Source organism: Bos mutus, chromosome 9 (genome assembly GCF_027580195.1).
Source record: "Bos mutus isolate GX-2022 chromosome 9, NWIPB_WYAK_1.1, whole genome shotgun sequence".
Classification (NCBI taxonomy): Eukaryota; Metazoa; Chordata; class Mammalia; order Artiodactyla; family Bovidae; genus Bos; species Bos mutus.
The window spans coordinates 94,669,260-94,694,951 of record NC_091625.1 but is presented as its reverse complement, the minus strand read 5'-3'; the positions used below and the strand labels follow the sequence as shown (position 1 = coordinate 94,694,951).

The 25,692-nt window shown below is 48.0% G+C and overlaps 1 protein-coding gene across 1 annotated transcript in view; it reads right to left on the bottom strand.

The window, feature by feature from the left end:
• TMEM181 (transmembrane protein 181) overlaps window positions 1-8,916 on the bottom strand; it is a 61,079-nt gene extending 52,163 nt beyond the window's left edge. The window contains exon 1 of the mRNA XM_070376963.1: window positions 8,771-8,916. Within this exon, the coding sequence (XP_070233064.1) occupies window positions 8,771-8,901 (131 nt within the window). The 5' untranslated portion in view covers window positions 8,902-8,916. The remainder of the gene's footprint in view (window positions 1-8,770) is intronic.
• Window positions 8,917-25,692: the final 16,776 nt, after the last annotated feature.

Sequence of the window (25,692 nt, the reverse complement as noted above, 5' to 3'; positions counted from 1 at the left end):
GTTCAGGGCAAGATGTAGCATTGAAGAAAAAAAAAAAAACTGCTGTGTGGGTCATAGCTCTGCTCACGTTAAGATGCACATAAAAATGAAGCTGGGGTGAACCGCTAGGAAGAGCCCTGATAAGCACATAGCACCTTGTTATTGAATCCCCATGCAAGACAAAAGGGAGCAGCCAGTTCAAGGCATTCTGGACTTCCCTCAAGCACAGAGTCGCGCAACTGAAGCACCAAATGACGAATGAGTGCCCCCGCGTTCACTGACGCAGCCCAGCAGGGGGCGCGAGACTCTGCAGCAGCTGTGGCTCTCTTTGCTCTCTGTTGGGAAAAGCCTGGCCAAGAGGAAAGCAAAGCTACAAGAAAAGAGAAAAATTGAGCCCCTGTGACATTTCTGAGTTCTTAAATTTAGTTGGGCTAAGTTACATCTGTCACTGGACTTTTTAGTTAAATGATCCAATAATTTCCCTTCTTGCACTGTGCAGTGTAACTTGAAATCCTATCACTTGGGGCACAGAAAGAATCTAAACCCTAAACACAGACAGGGAGAAGCCAGAAAACAATGACCCGTACGGTACAGACATCAGGGAACGTCGTCACCTGAAGGGCTGCGTCATCTGAAGGATGTTTATAAACTGGAAAAAGAAAACAAATACTCAGGGACACTGCCAAAGCTGTCTGAAAATGTCCCCAAGGGCTGCTGAGCAATCCAAGATGTAGGCCCATTCTGGGCCCCTGAGAGCAAGACCAGGACCTTCTAATGAAAGTTACAGGGAGATGAAATTTGTCTAGAGACAGAAACATCCTCATTTTTAGAGTGACTTTTAAGTTGACACAGGCAGAGAGATTACCATATTCATGGACACTGAAGGGGGAAAAAGTTTTGCCAATGCAATTAAGGTCCCGTTGGAGAAGACTCTTAAGAGTCCCTTGGACTGCAAGGAGATCCAACCAGTCCATTCTGAAGGAGATCAGCCCTGGGATTTCTTTGGAAGGAATGATGCTAAAGCTGAAACTTCAGTACTTTGGCCACCTCATGTGAAGAGTTGACTCATTGGAAAAGACTCTGATGCTGGGAGGGATTGGGGGCAGGAGGAGAAGGGGACGACAGAGGATGAGATGGCTGGATGGCATCACTGACTCGATGGACGTGAGTCTGGGTGAACTCTGGGAGTTGGTGATGGACAGGGAGGCCTGGCGTGCTGCAGTTCATGGGGTCGCAAAGAGTCGGACACGACTGAGCGACTGAACTGAACTGAACTGAACCTTGAGTATTTTCAGATCCCATGATTCCCCCTCAAAGAATAAAGAGCATATGAGCCTTCATTTAAAATAAACTCCAGATCCCTGTTCAGTGTTATTCATAACTCAATGTGTGGTCCTTGCCCTATTAAGAAACCCTTCTAAAGCCCTTCTTTAGACCCCCTGGAAGTCAATGTGCCATTCCTGGAACAGCCTGTGGCAGCCAGAGATAGAGAAACCAAAGTCTTAACTGCAGAAACGTGAACACTGAAACCTGGAGGCCACGCATCAGACCCCCACGGTGATGGTTCACAGGCAGAGGCGGGGAAGGCGACAACCAACAGGTACCTCCATTCCCATCTGGGACCTCATTCCGGGGAAGCAGGACACTCACGTCCTCCTGGGGTCAGGCAAGGCTGACAGAGGCTGCCCCTGCTGCCAGTCTCCCTCCTGACTGGCTGGTTGGCAAGGAGAGCAGGTATGACATGGTCTTCCTCTCATAGTGACCAGTCCAATAGCAAGGTTAAAACCTGTGGCTCGGGACTTGAATTTATATCTTGACTCCCACCTGCATGTTCTATTTTCTGTACCTTATAGCAGAAAACACCCTCAAATGTCCCTGTTTCTGAGCTGGGATCAAGACACTGTCCCTGGGCCAAGATAAGGACCAGGAACCTCAGAAGTCAGGGAATAACCAGGAGCAGGTCGTGCAGCTCCTTGGGGACCGGGACTCCCCAAGGAACAAAGGTCTGACCCCACATCCAGCCTCTGGGACCCACTCTCACCATCTCCTTCGGACCTGGAAAGCTGCCCGATGGGCAACGAGAGCTGCTAATGCCTGGCTCATAGGATCCAGTGGTACTCAATTCACACACCGGCACTGCATGGAGGAAAGAGGTCACCCACCTGAGAAGGTAATTTCCAGAGATGCTTAGCGCCGTTAATCACAGTGCCATGGCCTTGAGGAAAAGTCGGGTCCATTCTAAGCTCAGACAGTAAACAGGAAGAGACTTTGCCTAAGATGCGTTGAGACCATGTAGAGGACAAGGTGTCAGAGGAGAACGTAAAAGAAAGTGAAAGTCGCTCAGTCCTGTCCGACTCTTTGTGACCCCACGGACTATACAGTCCATGGAATTCTCCAGGCCAGAATACTGGAGTGGGGAGCCTTTCCCTTCTCCAGGGGATCTTCCCAACCCAGGGATCGAACCCAGGTCTCCCGCATTGCGGCAGATTCTTTACCAGCTGAGCCACAAGGGAAGCCCAGGGAATGTGAAGGAAGGGCATCTTTGGGGCCCCGGGAAGGACCAAGGAGCTGTGAGAGAGAGTCCCAGCCCCGGGGGCAAATCCTTCAGGATCACACTGGGTGAGGGCCACTGAAAGGGGCCACTGGATTGATGCTTCGAGGTCCCTGGTGACCTGGGCTAGGGCGGCTCCAGGACAGGTGTGGCGAGTTCCCGGGTTTCGGGGCTGATGGAGGAAGAGGCAGGACCACGAGGTGGCAGTGTTGCACAACAAGCTTTGCTGGGTGACGCTTGGACAGGCTGCATGAGGGGAGGTCCCTCTTAGGAGGATTCCCCCCACCCCTCATCCCCCAACCCCCGGCCCCAGACCACTACGCAGCACGGGGAGGGCAAGGAACTCCCAAAGGAGAGGGGGAGGAGGGAGGGGCCCGTGTGTCCCGTGGTGTTGCTCACAGAGCCCAAGGGGGTGGCTCCCAAAGGGGAACACGAGTCATGGTCTTTATAGCCATGGGGTCTGTCACAGCGATGCTGCCTCAGTGACTAGCAGATGCTGGGTGCAGTTTCATAGGTGTGCAAAGCAAGGACTCTGAAAGGCTCAAAGTATGCTTGTTCGTGTGTGTGCTGAGTTGCATCAGTCCTGTCTGACGGTGACCCCAGGCTCCTCTGTCCGTGGGATTCTCCAGGCAAGAATACTGGAGCGGGTTGCCATGCCCTCCTCCAGGGCATCTTCCCGACCCAGGGATTGAACCCACATCTCTTATGTCTCCTGCATTGGCAGGCGGGTGCTTTACCCCCTGCGCCACCTGGGGAGGCCGTGCTTCTTTGGGCTCTATTTAAATTTTGAGCATTTGAGTTGGGTGCCAGTGGGAGGGAGTCAGGGAAATAAGTGAAGAAACAAACAACATGGGAGCCAACTTGCGGGGACCACCTTTAACCTGTTTATAGAACAACAGGACGGGTGGGGCTCGGGGGGGAGCCAGACCAGCATACGCTGGAGAGGACAGCAAGGTTGCTCCCAAAGGAGCCAGGCAGAGGGAGGGAGTCAGAGTGGGGGAGGGCAGACCTTAGAACAGGGGGGTGACTGACAAGGTGGATCCCAGAGCGGGGAGGGGAGAGCCATTGGGGAGGGATGCTCCCTGGGGGCGTCACACCAAGACGGCGGTTGGGACGGGGCGCCCAGGGGTCGCTGACTTGCTCTGGCATCACTGCTCACACATCCGTCTGCTCAGGCCCGTGGGCCTCGGCCCATCTGACACCTGTATCTTGTCCCAAAGAGACAACAACAGTGCCAGCTTCCCCCCACGGAGCCAGATTTGTACCCAATTCTAAGCTCTCAAACGTGTAAGCTTCATGAAATGATCCTTCTACCTTTGAAATGATGGCGCTGGAGAAGCTGGTTCTAACAACGCACGTCTCATCAGCGATGCTTATCATTTCCTCCCATCAAAAACGAAACAAAAGACAGAGACATCAGTGCTTAACAGTCAAGAGTTGCCTCGGGTAAGCTGAAAACAAGGAGAAAGTCAGCTGCTGAAACGTGAATATTCACATCAGGACCCAAGGGACAGCGTAAAGATAGGCAGGTTTGCCTTAAGTGGGAAAAAAATCGTTCTCAGACCTTTAAACCTGACTGCAACCTGACCAGATGTTTCAATCCAAAAAAGAAGACGAGTCAGCCTGGGAGCCTGGTGAAGGCTGAATCAGCAGAGGTGACAGCGGACCGTGGCTCTGAGCCCTGAGCAGGGGAGGGGGGGCCTCGGCTAACACCCCGAGACTTCTGTCCGGCTGGCAAGTCCGTCCCACCAAGGAGGTGCATGCTCCAGGCTCGCTCAGCTTGATGCTCGTCAACCTTGCCCTCACACACATAGCTTCTCTATCGTGGCTGAGGATCAGCCCAGGACGATTAAATCAGAATCCCTGAGGGTGGGGCCTGGGCCTCGGCATGTTCAAAAGATCCCCCAGGTGATTCCAGCTCTGAGCAGGCCTGATCTGATTAGGTCCCCCAGCACTGACTCCATGCCCACCACTGCCTGTGTTCTCAAGGTCAATTAAATAATGGCATTCTGATTCTGCACAGTGGACCAGAGCTTGGTCAGTGTGAAGCCTTCACTCAGCGTGGTTCTTCTCAGTTCATGGGGTCACAAAGAGTCGGACACGACTGAGCGGCTTCAACTTTCACTTTCTATTGTCCTTCATGTGTCTTTACCCTTTAGCCTTCATGCCATGGACATAGCTGACTGCCTACCCGACATCCATTCTCCACATCTTCTTCTAACACAAGGGAGGAGTCCCTTAAAGAGCTAAGTCTTGGGGAACGGGCTCCCCTTCAGCTTCTGGGGCACTCACACTTGCTAAAGTCTGATGCCATCCCCTTGCCAGCCTGTGTTCAAGAAAGGACAAGGGGCCCCGATCTAGTCAATGAGACACAGGAGCTGGTGTTCTTTAGAGCTTTCTAACGAAGCATAACACACACACAGAAAGTACATGTCACGTGCGCATGCTAAGTCACTTCAATCGTATCTGACTCTCTGTGACCCCATGGACTGTAGCCCGCCAGGCTCCTCTCTCCATGGGATTCTCCAGGCACGAATGCTGGAGTGGGTTGCCATTTTCTACTCCAGGGGATCTTCTCGACCTAGGGGTCAAACCCGCATCTCTTGCATCTCCTGCATTGGCAGGCAGATTTTTTTACCACTAGCATAACCTGGGATGCCCATTCTAGTATGGAACAAGCCAAATTTATCTGTCCTACTGTTATGAGTATTTGGCTGCCTTCCAGTTCAGGAGTATTACAAATTGTGCCGCTATGAACATTTTAGAGCACGCCCATTGACAGACATGTATATGTCTGTCGGGCACATACCTAAGAGGAGATGCTGGGCCAAAAGGTACGTGCATGTTCAGTGTTAGTATACACCTCAAACTATTTTCCACGGTGACTGTAGCGGTTTAGCGCCCATCTGTAGTGCAGGAAAATTCCATGTCCTTGTTAACACATGTCTGTTTTCTTTGGTACCGTTTGGTGGGGGTATAGGAGAGATTCTATGACTTTTGCTGTGGGCTTCAGTTATTCCTCCTCTTTTAGAGAGCTATAAATAATGATGAAATAAATGTTGCTTCCAGAAGCCTCCTGGGTGAGGATGCCCCAGAGCATCACTTCACTGGCCAAGAAAACTCAAGCCCAACTTGATGGCCCCTGTATTTTACACAGGTAAAGTAATAACCTGAGAAACAAGGATGGACCAGCCAAACGGCCACAACAGATTCCCTGAGAGTCGAGCTCTAAAGGGTCGACTCCTTTATAGAAAGCCAGCCAGTTCTCCCCATGAATATGAATGAGAAGCAATAGCCCAAAGGATTATTAGTGGCCAAGTACAGTCAATTGCTCAGAGAAGGCAATGGCACCCCACTCCAGTACTCTTGCCTGGAAAATCCCATGGATGGAGGAGCCTGGTGGGCTGCAGTCCATGGGGTCGCTAAGAGTCGGACACGACTGAGCGACTTCACTTTCACTTTTCACTTTCATGCATTGGAGAAGGAAATGGCAACCCACTCCAGTGTTCTTGCCTGGAGAATCCCAGGGACGGGGGAGCCTGGTAGGAGGCCGTCTATGGGGCTGTACAGAGTTGGACAGTCACGACTGAAGTGACTTAGCAGCAGCAGCACAGTCAATTGCTACCACATAAACAAAGAAAGGAATTGGTAGACATCACTAAGCGGGTATCAACGGTCAGTGCTTCACCTGATGGTTCAGGCTGGTGGCTTTGGCTTTTCTGGTGTCTGTACTGGAAACTATCTTTAGTGTTAGCTTCATAAAGCACTTGAGCCTCACAACATCCCTGCTTCATTTTTCTGATGTGAAAACCAATCACCAGTGAAACTCAAACATTTCCCAAAGGCCAAGGGCATTAGCAAAGCATTAGGATTTCAGACGCCCAGCTTCCTGTTTTTTTCACCCACATTATGCGGCGCCCCCTTTCCTAGTATAGCTGTCATCTCTCATTTTGTGAAAATGACTATGAGTCCTTTGATGACACGGCTGCTCTTTTACAGTGATACCAAATTACATAGCAAAGATGCAAACAGCCATGCCACCTAACTGAGGGGCCAACCATCTTCTGAAAACAGCATTAGCAAGCTCTCTCCTTTCTACACTCTGTTATGGGGGTACTGTCATCTACATGAGGCAAATCCTTGGTCCTCCAGGGAAAAATAGCCTGGTAATTTTTAGTCATAAATCTCTAATGAGGAAATGAAGATGGTGAGAAGGACAGGAGCAAAAATTATAGTAGCAAGTTCATCTTCCAGCTAGACAAACACAGGAGCTGTTACTACCAGCTTTCCAACTTAGAAACCCAAGAGTATTTCACCTAGCTTTGTAAAGGTGCAACTCATAGATACAAGAATTCAATGGAGCAGGGGAAGTCAGTTCAATGACCTAAACATCCCCTCACTAGGAAACAGCCTTTGTGATTCAGCCTAATCGACACACAAGATTATAAAGATTCTGCAGTAAACTTCTTCTCAGGCCAGGGCGAGGGGGCAGAATTCAGTGTCTCCTTCCATCTAGAGTGAATTCATGGTCTTCAAGATCCAACTCAATCAATGAAGTTACTCTGGGAGCAAAAATTTAAATGCTTGTACAGGACAGGCAACCGAACTGCTCACGTCACTTAAATCCTCCGATCGCATCACCCTGGAATTCCAAAGAATCCCATATTTCGTAGTCTTGCCTTCAGTGTGCTATGACTGGGCCCTGAGTATCTCTCTGACCGTTTTGCTCCAAATGTGTTGGTCTGTTCCTTGAACATATCATGTTATTATGGCTTCAGGGGCTTTGCACTTCCTCTGCCTCTTCTGGAACCTTCCTCCCCAGATTATTGTCTAGTGGGTAGAACTCATTCCTCCCTTCTCAAACATCACCTTCTCAAAAGGCCTTCCTTGCCCACCTTCTCTGAGCAGCACCCCATCACTCTATCATGCCACCTGGTTTATTATCTTCCTAGCACTCACTGAAGCCTGCACTCACTTGTCAATTACCTATAAGCCCCATGACATCAGGGACCCATACGGTCAGATCTCCTAGATTGTGAGGTTCATCTAAAAGCTACCCCATATGATCCTGAGATTACATTTTTTTAAAATGGGCTTTTCTACTCAGTCATTTTATGACAAATACATTAGTCAGCAGTATAGTGCCAATTAGGCCTGGGGGAAACCATTAGGCTTTTGAAAAAAATCTGATGATAAATGTGATACGTGTTCTCCAGAGTACCTGTGAATACATACATATGAACTTTAGCCAGAGTGGACTGTACAAAAATGAGTACCACCGCTTCAAAGATAGCTGTGCAACACAACTGCCGTCCTCAAGCACAGAGTCGGTGAACTGTCACTAGAAGGCTCACCTTAAACAAGATTTCTGGTTCAAGCTTCCCATTTTACAGATGAGAAAGCTTGAAGTGCAGAGTTAGCAATTAAGTTTCTCAGGGTCAGGGAGATGGGTTAATAACAAAATCAATCTAGGCTCCAGTCTCCAGACTCCTGAAGGGTCCTTTCACTTCGAAGGCAACACCCCAGGTAATTGTAGCCACCAGAAGTGGATAAAGGCAAAGCGCAGGGAGGAAGCTGCGGGTGCTCACAGCTCTCAGGCCGGCTAGAGGAGAGGGAGACGGAGAGGAACAAAGACGAGCCCAAACCCACCGCTGCCTGGGGTGCTGAGCACCGTTTCCCCCTGCATCTTCCCCTTGGTGCCGCCCAGCCCTGAGGCCCTCGGCCCCCAACCCTCCGCAGCAGCCTGGCCTCGGGGATTTCCACCAAAGCCCCTGGGGCCTGAGTTCCTCGGAGGAGAGGCCAAGGCTCTCCCTGCAGCCCTCGAGGGCGAGAGATGTCATCGCAGACCAGGTCTGGGCAAGGCCTGAGCGAAGGCCGCGGAGGGTGGAGGGGTGGGGGTGGGGATGGGGGGACAGGAAGGGCAGGGAGAGGGAGGAACTCAGCGGGGACCGAAGCCCCCTGGGTCCCTTCCTCAGGACTTGAGGGTCTCGGCTCAAGAACGGAAAAAAAGCTGTCCACTTCAGCTCCCTGGAGCTGCCCTTGACCCCCAACACGCGAACGCCGCAGCCCACCCCGCCGGCCTGCTGCCCCTTGCCGGCGCGGGGTGGAGGGGGCGGAGAGGGCGGGTCCCCGCCGGGCCCCGGAGCTCAGCTCGGCCCCGGGACAGGGGTCAGCGGGGGCGGGGCTGCCCCTCGCCTGGCTCCGCCGCCTCCGCCCGCCGCGCGGCCCGCGCGCCCCTACCGGTAGTAGCGGTCATCTCGGAAAGGCGTGAGGTCCTCCTTGAGCTCCCGGTACGCCTCCTGGAGCCGCTTGCACAGGTGCTTGAGCTCGCTGCAGAGCGGGGGCTCGAAGGCAGGGTACTCGGCGTCCATGCCCGCGCCGCCCGCCCGCGCCCGGCGCCGCCGCCGTCCGCGCGAGCCCCGGCGTCCCCTCCTCCCCGCCGCTCCGCCCTTTGTATTGCTTCCTTCGCCCCCTCGCTCTTCCCAGCTCCGGGGACCGGGGGCGGGGGTGGCCAGCTGGGCGGGACCGAGGAGCAGAAGCAGGTGGCGGGGGAGGTGGGGAGGGGGCGCGCAGCACGGTGGGGCCCGGCGCGCTCAGGGCGCCAGCCACGGCGCGGGGAGCCAACCCCAGGGAGGATGGAGATGGGGGTACCCGCCCCGCCGCCCCGCCCCGCCCCGCCGAGGGGGGCCTAAGGAGCGGAGGGTGCCGCGCCCATCGGCCGCCGCCCAGGGAGGAGAGGGAGTGGACCGGGGTGGGGGTGGGGGAGGCCAACACAAGGTCATCTGCCGCCCAGGACTAAAATAGAAAGGGCTACCCTTGCTACTGCTCGGGTGGGGAAAGGGAATACGCTGGAGGTGAAAACTGAAAGGAAACTGAGACTTGGGGACGGGACCCAGAGCCCCTTTGATGTAAGGTCAAAGGCTGGAGCCGGGCATCAGTTCAGCACCACGGACAGCTCCCGGAAAGCCTTTTTTCCACCCCTCGCCCCTCCTTCCTGAGTTCCACTTGACCTGATGTAAAAACATTTTATTTTTTTTTTTGTAAAAACATTTTGAATGAAACCCATCACGGTTATGTCATAATAAATATTTTTTAATGATGAAGAATCGTGGCCAAATGAGATGCCTCTTTCCACACGTTCTATAGCCACCAAAAAAATAAAAAAGCAAGTCTGTGCAAAGGCGTTTTTCTCATCCTCTGCAAAGCTTAACACTAGTGTGTAAAATAAAACTCACATATCAACACACCCTCCATGGGACTACTTATCTAAAGACAGTGTCATCTCCTTTTGTGAATTTTCCCATAACAAGCAGAGAAACAGTTGTTCCAGATGATGTCAGCTTGCTTCCAGCTTAATTCAGGACAGGTTTCCATATGGGGTTGATTGTGCAAGCAGGGGAGAAGCCTTTTATAAATATACATTTTGGGGCCCAACTCACTATTGACTCTAAATTATAGAATATGGTTCTCAGGAACCTAAATTTTTTCAAAGCTCTGTTAAGTCTAATGATCACTCACGTTTAGATATTCTCAGAATTCCTGTATTTCCTGCTACTTTTAGCTGTGCTCTAATTTCACCCACTCTTCCTCGCTCTTTATTTTTATCATCCTGTTTTAGTTGCTGCCCAGCCCCCCCTTATATTTGGGAACAACTTGTCTGTCTGCTGGCCAAGCTGCCCCCTCAGGTCGTGCAAGTATTCCCGTAACTTCTGAACGTCCTGCACTGTGCAGTTAGGTTTTAGCCCTAATTCAATAATGTGAGCATGGTGTATAACCATCTCAAGAGGACAAAGAATGGAGCTCAGAAGACACACGCTGTCTGTACTGTGAGAAAGATTATGAGACCAGCATATACCATATTTCAATTATTTTACGACTGGCTACAGAAAGCTTATCATTAAGGGAAATATTAATTAACCTCAGAGATACCCCCAGAAAAAATATCTCCAGGACTCCTTCTCTAGTTTCTCCAGCCTACACTCTCCTCAACTTTGAACTACTGCAGACCCTAAAAGGACAATGCAAATCTTCTGGCTCCGGCACCGTGGGGGTAACTAATGTGCTACATTACCTCTTTTACCACAAAGAGCTGGAAATGCTAGATAAAATGTCACATGTACACAGGCGCTGGTATATATGTAACAATTCTGTGAATATCACACACACTTGAGCCGCACAGTATTCTGTAATTACTACCAGCTGTGAACTGGCTGCCTTATGCCTTGTGCAGAGCTGTCGGCTACGCCATCCCTTCACTATCAGCCAGGGAGTTCCCTCCCTCTGTTCTTTGGATCCCATGCCTCTGTCTTTCTTTGTGGCACATATCCTCCAGCTGGAGGATCCAGTTCCAGGACGGTTCACTCACACTGCTGGTGATTTGATGCTGGGAACTCAGCTGGGCTGCTGGCCAACGGCCTCTCTCAGAAAGGCTTCTCCATGAAGCTGCTTGGGCTCCCTCACAGCATGGTGGTAGGTTATCCAGAAAAGATAGCGTAAGCTGACAGGCCTGTTAAAAGCCAGTGCCTGGAAGTCTCAGGACAGCACTTTCTCTGTGGAGCAGTATAAACCCAGCCAGACAGCAGTGTTTTCTGGCTTTGGTTTCTTTGTTTTTGCTATATAGCATGCCACTGTGTGCGTATATATACAGCACAATTTATCCATTCTCTTGTCAGGTTTTGGTTATTCTGATTATGAACTTTCTTGTGTATTTTTTGGGAAGGGCATAAGCACTCATTTTACTAGGGTTTATACCTAGTGAGATCACTGGGTTATAGATTAGACATATACTTGGCTTTAGTAGATATAGTCAAACGGTTTTCCAAAGTGATTGTGACATTTTAATTCCCACCAACAATGTATAAGAATTCCAGTTGTGCCATATCCTTACTACTCTTGATTTTATCAAGGTTTTTATTTATTTATTAGTAGTGTGGCATATGGAAGCTTAGTTAACCCCCATGACTCTGTACTGAAACTGCAGATTCTTAACCACTGGACTGCCAGGGGAGCCCCCTTGAGATTTTTTCTTGCAGCTATTCTAGTGGTCTGCAGTGACCCATCTTGAGTTTTGCCCCATCTTCACTCTCACTTCTACAGACAGTGACTCTGCTGTTAGTTCCCAAAATACTTGAGGAATTTATGGTGCAGACTGGGTTGTTTTTTAGCTTTCCTCACTACAGGCAAAGCATCTAGGCTTTGCATATCTGCTCATTTGCTTAATGATTTGCAAACTTGCCCTGTTCTTGAGGGTGTAAGAATTATTATTTTTTTAAATCCCTTTACTGTTGTTTCAGTGGAGTTTTGGGGGTGGTTATGGGGTTTTAGCAAAAGTAATGAATGTTTAGTACCTTCATTTTAGCCATGTCTTACTAACAGTGCTGGGGCTTCCCTGGTGGCTCAGGCGGTAAAGAATCTGCCTGTCAATGCAGGAGATGCAGGTTTGATCCCTGGGTTAGGAAGAGGCCCTGCAGAAGGAAATGGCAACCCACTCCAATATTCTTGCCTGGAGAACTCCATGGACAGAGGAGCCTGGTGGGCTCCAGTCCATGGGGTTGCAAGAGTCGGACACGACTGAGTGACTTACACACACACCACTAACAATGTTAACGGGCTTGCCGGGTGGCTCAGACAGTAAAGAATCTGCCTGCAATGCAGGCAACCTGGGTTCGATCCTTGGGTTGCAAAGATCCCCTGGAGAACGGAATGGCAACCAACTCCGGTATTCTTACCTGGAGAATTCCATGGACAAAGGAGCCTGGGGGGTTACAGTCTACGGGGTTGCAAAGAGACAGGACTGAGTAACTAACACTAATATAGTTACGTGTGTGCACAGTTCATATAGGTACTTAATACATGTTTGTTGAACGTCAAATGCCTTGTACACTTTCACTTGTCAAGAGGACCATTATCTTATTCTGATGCTCTTATGAAACTGCAAGAAGGCAAACATATTCATTCAATTGTGGCTAAGAGCACAGATACCAACAAGAAAGACGACTGACACCACCACTTTTTAACAATGAGCTTGTGCTGAATACTCCCTGTTTTGGCGCCTTTGCAGTCATGAGTTAGTGGGTAGGATTATGTAGAGCACTTAGTACAATGCCTGGCCCACAGTGAATGCTCATTAATGGGTTAACTACCTTGGATCATTTACATATTTCTTCTCCCCAAAAGCACTGATATCCATGCTTTCTCATTATAGAAACGTAAATAACATAAAGAAGCTTAGGCAAGAGAATGAAAATCATCCATCCGTCCATCCATCACTGATAGATAATTGCTGTAAACATTTTTTTAAACTTTTCTTATAATATGTATAATACTTTAAATTGCTGTCCCAGTCCCTTCAGTGATTGGCTTGGGTCTCTTCATATCATAGAGAACTTGAAAGGCACTAACTAGCTTACAGAAAACTTTTCCTGTCAACATGAATAGCCAGCAGCTCACTGCTAGTGTGACAAAATTATCTTCTCTATGACCAAGACATTATCTGTTTTTCTTTGATCTCTGGGTTATTTAGAATGCGTTTCAAATTTTAAAATATTTAGACAATTTTGTCTTTTCATTGATTTATACATTAAGTGCATTGTGTTCCAAAAATATAGTCTATTTGGTATAGATTATTTGAACTTTGTTGATGCTTGCTTTATGGTCCCCTATATGATCAATTTTTATAAATGTTCCACTTTTGTCTTAAAGCATTTTGTGACGCTCTAGTTGTTGGGTGCCAAGTTTTATTTATATCCATGAAATTAGGCTTTTGAGCCTTAGACTCATCTATAATGAAAAGAACTATGTTGTACGCTCCATCACAATGGTGGACTTGTCAACGAATCCCTGTAGTTCTATCAGTTTTGGCTTCATACGTTTTGACGCTATTTAAAAACTTTCATTATGGAAATTTTCACACACACTCAGAAACAGTCTGCTGAATTCCTGTGCTCACTCCTGGTCCACACATCCACCACCTCGCAACCAGCTTCAGTTACCAGTGCCATCTGATTCCTCTACCATTTTTGCTGTTGGGACGTATTAAAGCAAATTCCTGATATAATATTTAATATTTTTCTCTCATAAGGACTTAAAACAGACAAAGTATGTGGCACCTACAAGGGAAGAATTGCTCGACCTTAGTAAGCTGAATGTTCATGGCTTTCAGGATTTCCTTCGGGAAAGCTGACCCCCTTCTCTAGGTCAGTCTCCTGTGGCAGAACAGAGTCAAGGTGGGTGTGTGAAGCAGCTGCAATGATGTCCTGCATCTGGTAGATGCTCAGTAAGTGACTAATTACCCACTGAAAGCTTTAGGAATGGTCTTGGGAAGTCAAACGTGCTCAACAGCTAACAATCCTCTTGGGCAAAATTCTTGGGAAAAGTCTTGATGTTATCTTTGTTCTTTTGCTGTCAGGATGAGCACTTGGCACGGCTAAGCAGGGCTCCTGGCTGGATGGGGGAAATGAGAGTAGGGTGAAAGGGTTGACACCAAATGCTACCTTTAGGCACATCAAGGCTTGTGGCCAAAGTTTCCAGTTTACACTGGAATGTTACTGAGTGAGACACTGCTTAGGATGAGTGGTCTCTTAAATAAGCCCTGTTTTTTACAGAGATTTTATATACACTGAGCACCCACCCTGTCCCAGGTACTTTACAAGGCACTGGGCATGCTCACAGAGTCCACAGTGTAGACAGGACATGAACTGTTACATATTCACCCTAATCCACGTGTGAGGACAACGTGATGTGTGCTCTGAAGGAACACAGCAAGAGACTTGATCTAGACTGGGACAAGGGAAGGCTGTGCTGCAAATACGGTCTTGAAAGGGCTCTGCAGGATGAGCTGAGAGGTGATGCTGGGCTGATGAGGGAAGGCGTGTCAGGCAGTGGGGCGAGCTCAGGCAAGGTCAGTGTGGTGAGCAGCTCGCGGAGAGGCACGGGGCTCTGGAACACAGAGCAGAGATTTATCATTATTTATCGTTCAGCATAAAGAGGTGTGAGAGCTGAGGTCAGGAGCAGGTAAGGATGCTAATGCCATGCTTACCTAGTGGGAAGGATGGTGACGCACTATTCTGAGCATTTAAACCTCTCCAGCGGGCGCTCTGTGATCCTCTTTCTGCAGGGGGGGAAACAGATACAGAGCCCCAAGGTACCCAGCTGGTGAGCAACGGAGCCCGAGGGCTGGGTCTGTCACTCCTGACCACCATTAGAGGATTTTAAGTTGAGCAGTGATATAAAAACAGGAATTTTTATTAAAAAAATCACCCTGGCTGCTGAGTAGAGAACGGTCAGGGAGAAGAGGGAGCAGGAAGGAGTCTGGGTAGGGGGGGTCACCAGGGCTTGTACCAGGGTCAAGGCTGCAGAGGTGGAGTAGTGGGAGGAGAGATGGATAGGACCTGAAGGAGAGGGGTGGGCCAGGCAGGCTCCTCCGAAGCACAATGGGGTGTGCTTCTGTTACTGAAAGGGGTGTGGGACTCAGCTCGCCACTCAAGAGCCAATAAACAGGCCAGGCTGGTGGAAAGGAAGTTTGTTTTATTTTAGATGCCAGCAACTGGTGGCGGGGGGAGGACATCTTTCCAAAGGCCACCTCCCCACCCAACTCCCCCCCACCCCCCACCACCACCCCGGCAACCAGTGGGGCAAGAGCTTTTATAGACAGAAGTGGGAAGGGGGCTATATGCCGTAACAGCACAGTCAGCTCTGACAGTCATCTTCAAACTGGTCATCGGTGGTCTGACCGGCATCATCTTGGTTGTTCTAGGTACATTTTATCTTCATTTCCAGGGTCCATTTGTTCCCATTTCTCTGAGGCCAGTTCTCGGAATTGTGACAGCTCATGTCCTGGGTGCGGTCTGATCATCATGTGGTTTTCTCTGCCTGGTGTTTTGTGTCTGTAAGATAGCTCACAGGATATGGCTCAGAATATTATCTATAGCCTGTGAGAAAGAACTAAAGATCCTTGACTAAGCTTAATGACTGCTGCTGCTGCTAAGTCACTTCAGTCGTGTCCAACTCTGTGTGACCCTATAGATGGCAGCCCACCAGGCTCCCCCGTCCCTGGGATTCTCTAGGCAAGAACACTGGAGTGGGGTGCCATTTCCTTCTCCAATGCATGAAAGTAAAAAGTGAAAGTGAAGTCGCTCAGTTGTGTCTGACTCTTCTCGACCCCATGGACTGCAGCCTACCAGGCTCCTCTGTCCACTGGATTCTCCAGGCAAGAGTACTAGAGTGGGTTGCCATGGCCTTCTCCGGAGCTGACCTGGGAAAGGGATTTAGCAAAGCCTAGGGGACGTGACCAGCTGGGACTGTACACTCTATGAGGCAGGGCTGGGATGATTTTATCCATCCTGGGATGACCTGTCTCAACAGGAATCTGGCATGGAGCAGGCACTTTGTTTATAGCTGCTGAATTCATAGAAAAAGTTTTAAAAATATATGTCTTGAACCCCTTCATCTGAGTAACTTCAGGTGAAGCACTTAGTCCCCTTAGCTTAAACCACCCCAACACTGCAGTCAGATCTGAGGCCCAGCTTGCTCTGCATTCTGAAAAACAACACATGCAAACTTCGACATGCTGGAGTCAGCTCATGCTGGCTCCTAATAGCTGATGGTTCAATTTTTAGGAATCTTGAGAGCTGATTGTTTAACTCAGTCATTTTTAAACATTAAGCTGTTCCTCATTGTTCATCTCTTTCTGACTCCCCTGTTTAGGGATGTGTTGGTTGCTTGAAATGGGCTCTGGTGGGAATATTTACATCATGAAAATCAGCAAAAAGCCATAAATCAGGAGTTAACTTGGTTTTGTTTATTGCTTCCAGTCTAGGCTCTAGACTTAAGTCATGGAGACAATGTTAATAATGTAGTTTAGTTCTTTGGCCCATTTTTTGATTGGGTCATTTATTTTTCTGGAGTTGAGCTGTAGGAGTTGCTTGTATATTTTTGAGATTAGTTGTTTGTCAGTTGCTTCATTTGCTATTATTTTCTCCCATTCTGAAGGCTGTTTTTTCACCTTGCTAATAGTTTCCTTTGATGTGCAGAAGCTTTTAAGGTTAATTAGGTCCCATCTGTTTATTTTTGCTTTTATTTCCAATATTCTGGGAGGTGGGTCATAGAGGATCCTGCTGTGATGTATGTCAGAGAGTGTTTTGCCTATGTTCTCCTCTAGGAGGTTTATAGTTTCTGGTCTTACGTTTAGATCTTTAATCCATTTTGAGTTTATTTTTGTGTATGGTGTTAGAAAGTGTTCTAGTTTCATTCTTTTACAAGTTGTTGACCAGATTTCCCAGCACCACTTGTTAAAGAGATTGTCTTTAATCCATTGTATATTCTTGCCTCCTTTGTCAAAGATAAGGTGTCCATATGTGTGTGGATTTATCTCTGGGCTTTCTATTTTGTTCCATTGATCTATATTTCTGTCTTTGTGCCAGTACCATACTGTCTTGATAACTGTGGCTTTGTAGTAGAGCCTGAAGTCAGGTAGGTTGATTCCTCCAGTTCCATTCTTCTTTCTCAAGATCGCTTTGGCTATTCGAGGTTTTTTGTTTTTCCATACAAATTGTGAAATTATTTGTTCTAGCTCTGTGAAGAATACTTTTGGTAGCTTGATAGGGATTGCATTGAATCTATAAATTGCTTTGGGTAGTATACTCATTTTCACTATATTGATTCTTCCAATCCATGAACATGGTATATTTCTCCATCTATTAGTGTCCTCTTTGATTTCTTTCACCAGTGTTTTATAGTTTTCTATATATAGGTCTTTAGTTTCTTTAGGTAGATATATTCCTAAATAGACATTTCTCCAAAGAAGACATACAGATGGCTAACAAACACATGAAAAGATGTTCAACATCACTCATTATCAGAGAAATGCAAATCAAAACCACTATGAGGTACCATTTCACACCAGTCAGAATGGCTGTGATCCAAAAGTCTATAAATAATAAATGCTGGAGAGGGTGTGGAGAAAAGGGAACCCTCTTACACTGTTGGTGGGAATGCAAACTAGTACAGCCACTATGGAGAACAGTGTGGAGATTCCTTAAAAAACTGGAAATAGAACTGCCTTATGATCCAGCAATCCCACTGCTGGGCATACACACTGAGGAAACCAGGAGGGAAAGAGACACGTGTACCCCAATGTTCATCGCAGCACTGTTTATAATAGCCAGGACATGGAAGCAACCTAGATGTCCATCAGCAGATGAATGGATAAGAAAGCTGTGGTACATATACACAATGGAGTATTACTCAGCCATTAAAAAGAATACATTTGAATCAGTTCTAATGAGGTGGATGAAACTGGAGCCTATTATACAGAGTGAAGTAAGCCAGAAAGAAAAACACCAATACAGTATACTAACGCATATATATGGAATTTACAAAGATGGTAACAATAACCCTGTGTACGAGACAGCAAAAGAGACACTGATGTATAGAACAGTCTTATGGACTCTGTGGGAGAGGGAGAGGGTGGGAAGATTTGGGAGAATGGCATTGAAACATGTAAAATATCATGTATGAAACGAGATGCCAGTCCAGGTTCGATGCATGACACTGGATGCTTGGGGCTAGTGCACTGGGATGACCCAGAGGGATGGTATGGGGAGGGAGGAGGGAGGAGGGTTCAGGATGGGGAACACATGTATACCTGTGGTGGATTCATTTTGATATTTGGCAAAACTAATACAATTATGTAAAGTTTAAAAATAAAATAAAATTTAAAAAAAATGTACTTTAACTTGAAAACTGTATCATGTCAGTTGCCACCACATTGTAAATAGCACAAAAATTTAGGAAATTTTCTTCCAGTATTTGGAAACCATTATCCTATTTAGCACAGAAATTGCTCGTGTCATTAATGTCCTAGTAAAGTTCTGGCAATGCATGCAATATACATCTTTGTTGTTTCACATTTGTCTCACTCACAACCAACATTCATGTCAGAACTATGCTAATTTGTCAGTTGTAGTCATAGGTTGGCTACGGATATAAGCGTTTGGAGAAAATCAACAGATGCATTCTCTGAGACCCAAATGGCCATATGGAATTATAATAGAGTGCTGTATATTTTATTATTTGTAATTGTGTGCTATGCATTCTTTGTATTGTGGCGATCTATAATGCTTATGCGGGCATATCATGCATTCAGGGCTTTGTTTGTTTCTAGAAAGCTAGTTGTTATTAATAGATATTTACCAGTGGGTCAGTGCACTCAACCCTGAGTTGAAAGTCTGGTTCTCTGAGAAAGGGGATCTCAAACGAGATGACACCCAAGCATCAGAGGACTTGCAGGAGCAGAGGCCCATGTCTGTCCAGCAGCCGGACACTGGCAGGCTGGATGACTTAAGAAGGAGCGTGGGTAAAGCTGTCGACATTATACCTCCACCCCTTCTACACGGTGAGTCAGTCAGTAGAGAATTAGATGCTCCCTGAATTTTCGAGAACACGCTGGCTTTCTATTCATGAACCGCTGAGCTCTCTCAGAGTTGCTACACCTTCCCTGCCACCTCCCCAGGGGGACTCAGCATCCATTTTTCTCCCCAGGGTGGTATTCCTATTTAGAGGCGGGAGAATTCTTATTCAGATGTGTCAGAAGCAGGTGGCCAGGCAAGCAGCAGCCCAGCCCTGTTGTGGGTGAGCAGCGGTTCCCTGAACTTGCCTTTATCAGTGATAACAATGTCCCAAGTCTGCCACAGGAAAGGCGAATAAGCTTTGACGAACTCGCTGTGTGCTCCTGGGGGGCGAACTAAGGCAGTAAAATAAAACTGAGGTTTGTGATAAAACGTGGCTGTAACTGGATGATGATCTGCTGCGCATTTCCTAATTATTTTTCTCACATAACTTCCAGGGGCTCCTAGGACGTTTGTCCCTTATGACTGTTTCCGCATGTGCCCTTTCCATTTTTACAAGATTAAATTAGAAACTGAGCGAGATGCGTGTTTTCTGGACAGCACTGCTTCTTTCTGGACAGTATTTAAAAATATAACTGAGGCAACTGTAAGGCTTTTTTTTTTTTTTTTAACTAGTGCCAGTTAATTTACTGTTCACTGGGGGTAGGTTGATTTCACTCTTATGATAAACTCTTATTTAAACTGAGAGGCTGAAGGGATAAACTGATAGTGACCAGACTCTATACAGACACCCTGACCTGAAACCCGCTGTAGCCACTCCCAAAGGCCAGTATGCTCAATGTCAGCTTTGAGGGAGTCACACTGCCACCTCCAGCAACAACCTCTGTGACAAATGGCCCCGTATAGTCAGAAGGTGGCCAGTAACTGACAGTTCCCCTAGTTTTCATCCCTGCTTCCAATTCAGGACCAACCAGAGAAAACCAGTATGTTCCTGACCAACCACCAGACCCCAGGCTTCCAATCAGGCACCTCCAGCTTCCCCGAAGCCTCCATCAGGACATACCTGGGTCACGCCTTTTCTCCACTAAGAAGCCCGCTCCCCTGACTCCTCTGAGTCTCTGCCAGTCACACTGATGAGAAATGACGCCCTTGCTACATCAAGCTCTGAAGAACTAGGCTTTGCTTGTCACCACTGGTTAGTCTTTACTTCCGTAAATGTAAGACAAAAACAAATTTCCAGATCATCTTGAGGCGACCCTGACCCCTGCACTGTCTCCCTGGTATCAGCGGGCACCACACAGTACCTCTTCAGCGGCCCTTTTGGGGCCCTCAGCCCCCGGCCTCCTTTTAGGAGGTGCTCTCCAGGGGCGTGGGACCCTCCTGGGAGCACACAGTGAGGCCTGGTCCCCCTCCATCGAGGCTGACCCCAGGTGGCCACCAGCTGTCCCCCGGCCATTTGGGCAGTCCCCAGTAGGATGCCACCTTCAGGGGCTCCTAGGGGACATTATCTGCTCTGACTTTCAGGTCATCAAATATTCTTGGTACTGGCAATTGACATGACAAGAAGTCTTTTGCAAGAGCTCAGAAGAGATGTTTACTTTGGTAAATCATCTATCGAGCCAGCATTTCTGGATATGAACCCCCAAGCCCTGGAGATCACAGACCTTAGGGTGTACTGGCTTCAACCCAGACAAACACTTGGCTGACCCTAAGTGGTTCTCTTCTCTAAACTGAGTGAAAGATGAGGTCTAGGGCCCCAGTGAAACTGGGGACAAAAATCTCCAAATATTAATTAGAAACAGATGACAAGCGTGGTCAGAATGAGTCTGGCATTCTCAATCTCAATTATCTTAGGAAAGACTGTATTTTCGAGAGTTAAACTGCAAATTAAACAAGCTGAATATTTGCATCTTGGTAGGCTGTAAACGGCAAGAGCTCATTTCTGTTTCTATCAACTCTGCTTCTTCAAGTAAGTACTCTGTAGAAACAAACCAGCCTCTACACCTGTGCAGCTCAGCAAACACACTCCACACTTGATCAAGGGTCTCTCGCCTGCTTGAGCAGGAGCGAAGTAGATCCTTTATTCTATGAGAAGAGGGTGAAAGAAACCTGCCTTAGGTTTTCAGTAAAATTCACAGAAGCACAGAATTCTGAAGTCAGGAAGAATGTGGAGCGCATCCAACCCAATTTCCCTACTTCTATTTATTCCTTGGGTCATTGGTCTTACTAAGATGCTCCCTTAAAATCCAAGGGCAAAAGAGTTTGGGTCACTAAAAACTTCAGTATTTCTTCCTCTGTGTGGTCTACCATGCACAACACATTAGAGTATTGATAGTTCTAGAAAACCCTACAGTAAAGGAAGTCTGTTTTCCTTTCATCAGAGTTCAAAGTACTTGAGAAATATGACCCATCCCTTGGGGAATACAGACTTGGTCTGGTCTCCTCATTATATGTAGTTGTCATTCACTGTGCCCGACTCTTTCTGACCCCATGGACTGCAGCACACCACGCTTCCCTGTCCTTCACCATCTCCTGGAGTTTGCTCAAACTCATGTCCACTGAGTTGCTGATGCCATCCAACCATCTCATCCTCTGTCATCCCCTTCTCCTCCTGCCCTCAACGTTTCCCAGAATCAGGGTCTTTTTCCAGTGAATCACCTCTTCGCATCAGGTGGCCAAAGTATCAGAGCTCCAGCTTCAGTATTAGTCCTTCCAATGAATATTCAGGGTTGATTTCCTTTAGGATTGACTGGTTCAATCTCTTTGCAGTCCAAGGGACTCAAGAGTCTTCTCCAGCACCATAATTCTAAGCCATCAATTCTTCAGCCCTCAGCCTTCTTTATGGCTCAGCTCTCACATCCATACATGACTACTGGAAAAACCATAGCTTTGACTACATGGACAGTTGTTGCCAAAGTGATGTCTCTGCTTTTTAATGTGCTGTCTAGGTTTGTCATAGCTTTTTTTCCAAGGAGCAAGTCTTTTAATTTCATGGCTGCGGTCACTGTCTGCAAGTGATTTTGGAGCCCAAGAAAATAAAATCTGTTATTGTTTCTACTTTTTCCCCTTCTACATGCCATGAAGTGATGGGACCGGACACCATAATCTAATTTTTTTGAATGTTGAGTTTTAAGCCAGCTTTTCCACTCTGCTCTTTCACCTTCATCAAGAGGCTCTTTAGTTCCTCTTCACTTTCTGCCATTAGTGTGGTGTCCTTTGCATATCTGAACTTGTTGATGCAATGCTGATGACAGTCAGGATAAGTTCCTTCATCTCCCAGCTTTCAGAACAGTGCTCCTGATCCCACATCACTGATCTGGAACCTGTTCACAGTTAATAGTCTTGTCACCACTCATTGAGAGTGCTGTGACCCAGGCTTTACCAAGAACTCTCCATTCAAGTCTGGTCTCAATTATAACTCTGTCATCCAGTGGTGCACACGGGCATTTGTTAAGGAGATAAGTGCTTTGTAAGTTTTAAATAAAATCTGAACTGTTTCCAAGAACAACGCCTGGGTGTTAATGTCCAAACCCTGCAGATATGCCCACATCCTTTACCTGTAACCTTGAAGATGCTCAGCACAGAGCACCTCCGACCCAGCACAGGCCAGGCACCAGGTCTGGGTGGGGCTGACGAGTTTTGGAGTCTGGGCCCTGGCTGAGTGCTTCACTGCTTCTGTGAGAGGAGGGAATGAAACCCGGAACACTTCCATGGCACAAAGTGACCAGAAGGAGACCTGGGTGCAGGAAGGTCTGGGTCAGGGCCCCATCTCTTCTGCCTCATGTGGCTCTTTGCCCTGCCCAGGGGAGAGGTTTGAAGACCAGCTCTTCTTAGGAGGACAGCCAGTGTGGAAAACCCCCAGGCATATGGTACTTTCTGGTTCTTCTCTTTGCACAGAGTCCCTTCCCCTACACCCAGGTGGGTCTTAACTGCCAGCAGCACGGGCTCTGATGAAACGTCAGCTGTCCTGAGAGTGGTTTCTCTTCTCTGAATTTTAACTGAGCTTCTCAACACTTCTAAGACGTCCAAGTCAGGGGTCTGGACAAGGTGCACCCAGGTCTTTGGAGCATCATGCCCGTCTCGGGAAGCTGACCATCAGGGAGGAATGAAGAGAAGGTGAATGTGAGGCCGACTCTCGGCCTCGCCCTGGGCTCTGGTCTGGGCCTTGTTTCCCCGGGAGGGCGGGTATCCACTGGCCGGGAGCTGGTGCTCGTTGTCATTTACGAAGTTTTACACTCGCCCTTTTCTAAAAGCAGTGCTAGTCTGGCTGCTCTGCAGTGTGCTCCCGGCTCTCAACACTGCCTGGCTTGTAGTGAAGTCAGTTAGGAGTTTCTACCTGCTCTCTTCATCTCTCTGTTGGGACCAAACTCTCCCACGAGGGGCTTGAGAAGAGGGAGAGCACGCTTGCCCATGGTGGTTTGCAGAACTTGCTGTTTTTAGGGGGCTGTGCTGTTGCTGTCCTGTTCACCTCTGCTCTAGTCTGGATACTATACATACAGCCAGGCAGCCTTGGGTTGTGTCGGTTGGAAGACCTTAGCTAATTAAATTAGTTTTAGCTGCATCTCTAAAGTGTGAGTGAAAGTCACTCCGTTGTGTCCAACCCTTTGTGATTCCATAGACTATACAGTCCATGGAATTCTCCAGGCCCGAATACTGGAGTAGGTAGCCGTTCCCTTCTCCAGGGGTTCATCCCAACCCAGGGATGGAACCCAGGTCTCCAGAATTGCAGGCAGAGTCTTTATCAGATGAGCAACAGGAAAGCCCCTCTATAGTGTACTAAAGATAAAAACAAGTACTAGGCTCCAGATAAAAGTCTCTTGGAACAGATGCACTTGTACCTGGCTGCTTTTGAAAAATTATTATGCTTTTAAATATACTCTTGAAAGTGAAAGTGTTAGTCACTCAGCCGTATCTGACTCTTTGGGACCCCAAGGGGGGCCCTGAAGCATGGTGAGACCCACCAGGGTGGAGCTAATGGAAACGAAAAGGCAAAGGGAAAGGCTGGGGAAGGGAGGCCAACTCCATGTGTGATCAGCACCATCAAATGAACCATTTGGTGCTGACGGGACTTTCTCCCACATGACTGGACACACGGAATGAATGGAGACAATTTCTTTCTGGCAGAGAAATATATTCTTTCATGATTGAAAACAAAGGAGGCAAGCTTCAGTACTGGCAAGAAACCATAATCCCCAGACTTGAGAGCCCCCTGTAGTCTGTACAGGTACTTTGGGAACATGTACCTGGGACTCAGAGGACCCCCTGGGGCTCCGGTAGAGACAGAAATAAATCACTTGAGGACAGCCCTTCTCTTCCCAGTGGGAATCCATCACGCGTTTGCATCCCAAGCATTGTGGTATCTGGCCGCTCGCCTTCTTACCAGAGACAAAAAGTAACACTGGTAAAGCCCAGATTTCCATGATATCAGACATGAAAAGTATGAGACTCAAGGATTAAAGGACTGCTCCTCTTACACCTGGGGCTGCACTACTACTGGGTCCATGCATGACGCCACTGGTGGCTTGGGGGGGGCAGCCCTCAAGGTGACACGCGGGAGGAGGAAACACGGAGCTGATTTGTTTGAAAGGGGAAACGACAAGACCGTTTGAATGAGCTGGAGGCCAAGCTAAAAGGACACTCAATGATCCTCGGTTCCCCATGCACAAATGGGGAATGGTGTCAGGACTGGCCTCTTTGTCGTGCTTTGGAGACTGGAAGAGCAGTCCCGAGGGCTCTCTGCACCCTGTTGGCTGAAGATGGGAGAAATGACCAAGGTAATGGGCTTGACTAAAAGAAGGCAACTGGATCAGTGGTTTGAGACACTGTGATGCAGCCAGCCTTTATCATCCAAGTTTCCCCCATTTTGGGGCGTCCTGGGGGTGGGGGCTACTGTCGCACATGCAGTGAAAACCGCTGCATAACCATGGGGCTCAGCAAGTGCCTGGAATACACTAGAGCTGAGCAGCACAGGGGCTACCTGAATTTCAGATTAATCAACTGAAGGCACAGACATCCCACATGGCCAAGACGCTGTCCTGAGAGATAGATGAGGTTTAATAAATTCCTCAGGCTTATCTTGCCTCAAGATAAACTCAGTAAGTTCTCTGCTATAGTTTTTTTCCTAATTTCCCACAGCTTTTACTTTGCCTTAAGTGCCAAGTTTCAAGGAACAAGTCTGAGAACTGCACTGCAAGTTTTAGGAGAGAAGCTTTCACATTCTCTAAAATCACAGAGAATGCACACTCTGAGGAGTGAGGTGATGTGGAGGCAGGGACCCCAGAAGACAGAAAGCAGAGGGATGTAACTACTTTCGCCCAGGACTCAGTTGCCTGCTAGGGTCCTGCTTCTAGGCTGCTGTACCTGCTGTGGCCTGAACCTACGGTTCCAACAGGAACTTTGAGTGAGATTTCAGAAACAAGCCTCTTCTTCGCGTGGATGGTTGCATGTTCTTCAGTGCATCGAGCAATGGTTTCTAAGATAAGCAGAGAAACAAATCCACGCAGACCAGCTCCCTCATGACGCCCAGGTGAGTAACCGTTCGATTTCCTGACAACTCTAGAGGACGAGCTCTCGAGTGGGTGGGCGCGCCTGCTGGTGGGCGAGGGCGGCCCACCTACACTGCCTCTCTTTTCCCAGGAGATGACTGAGTGCAAGTGGCTCAGAGCTCATTACAGGCACATGATTACGAAACACCTGACTGAGAAGCTGGGAATCAAAACTAGGTCTATTCATTAATGCGATCCAGAAACCTTCGATTGTACTTCAGGATTGTTTTTTTTTGGTCTATGGAATCCAGAAATCATTTCAATCTCTCAA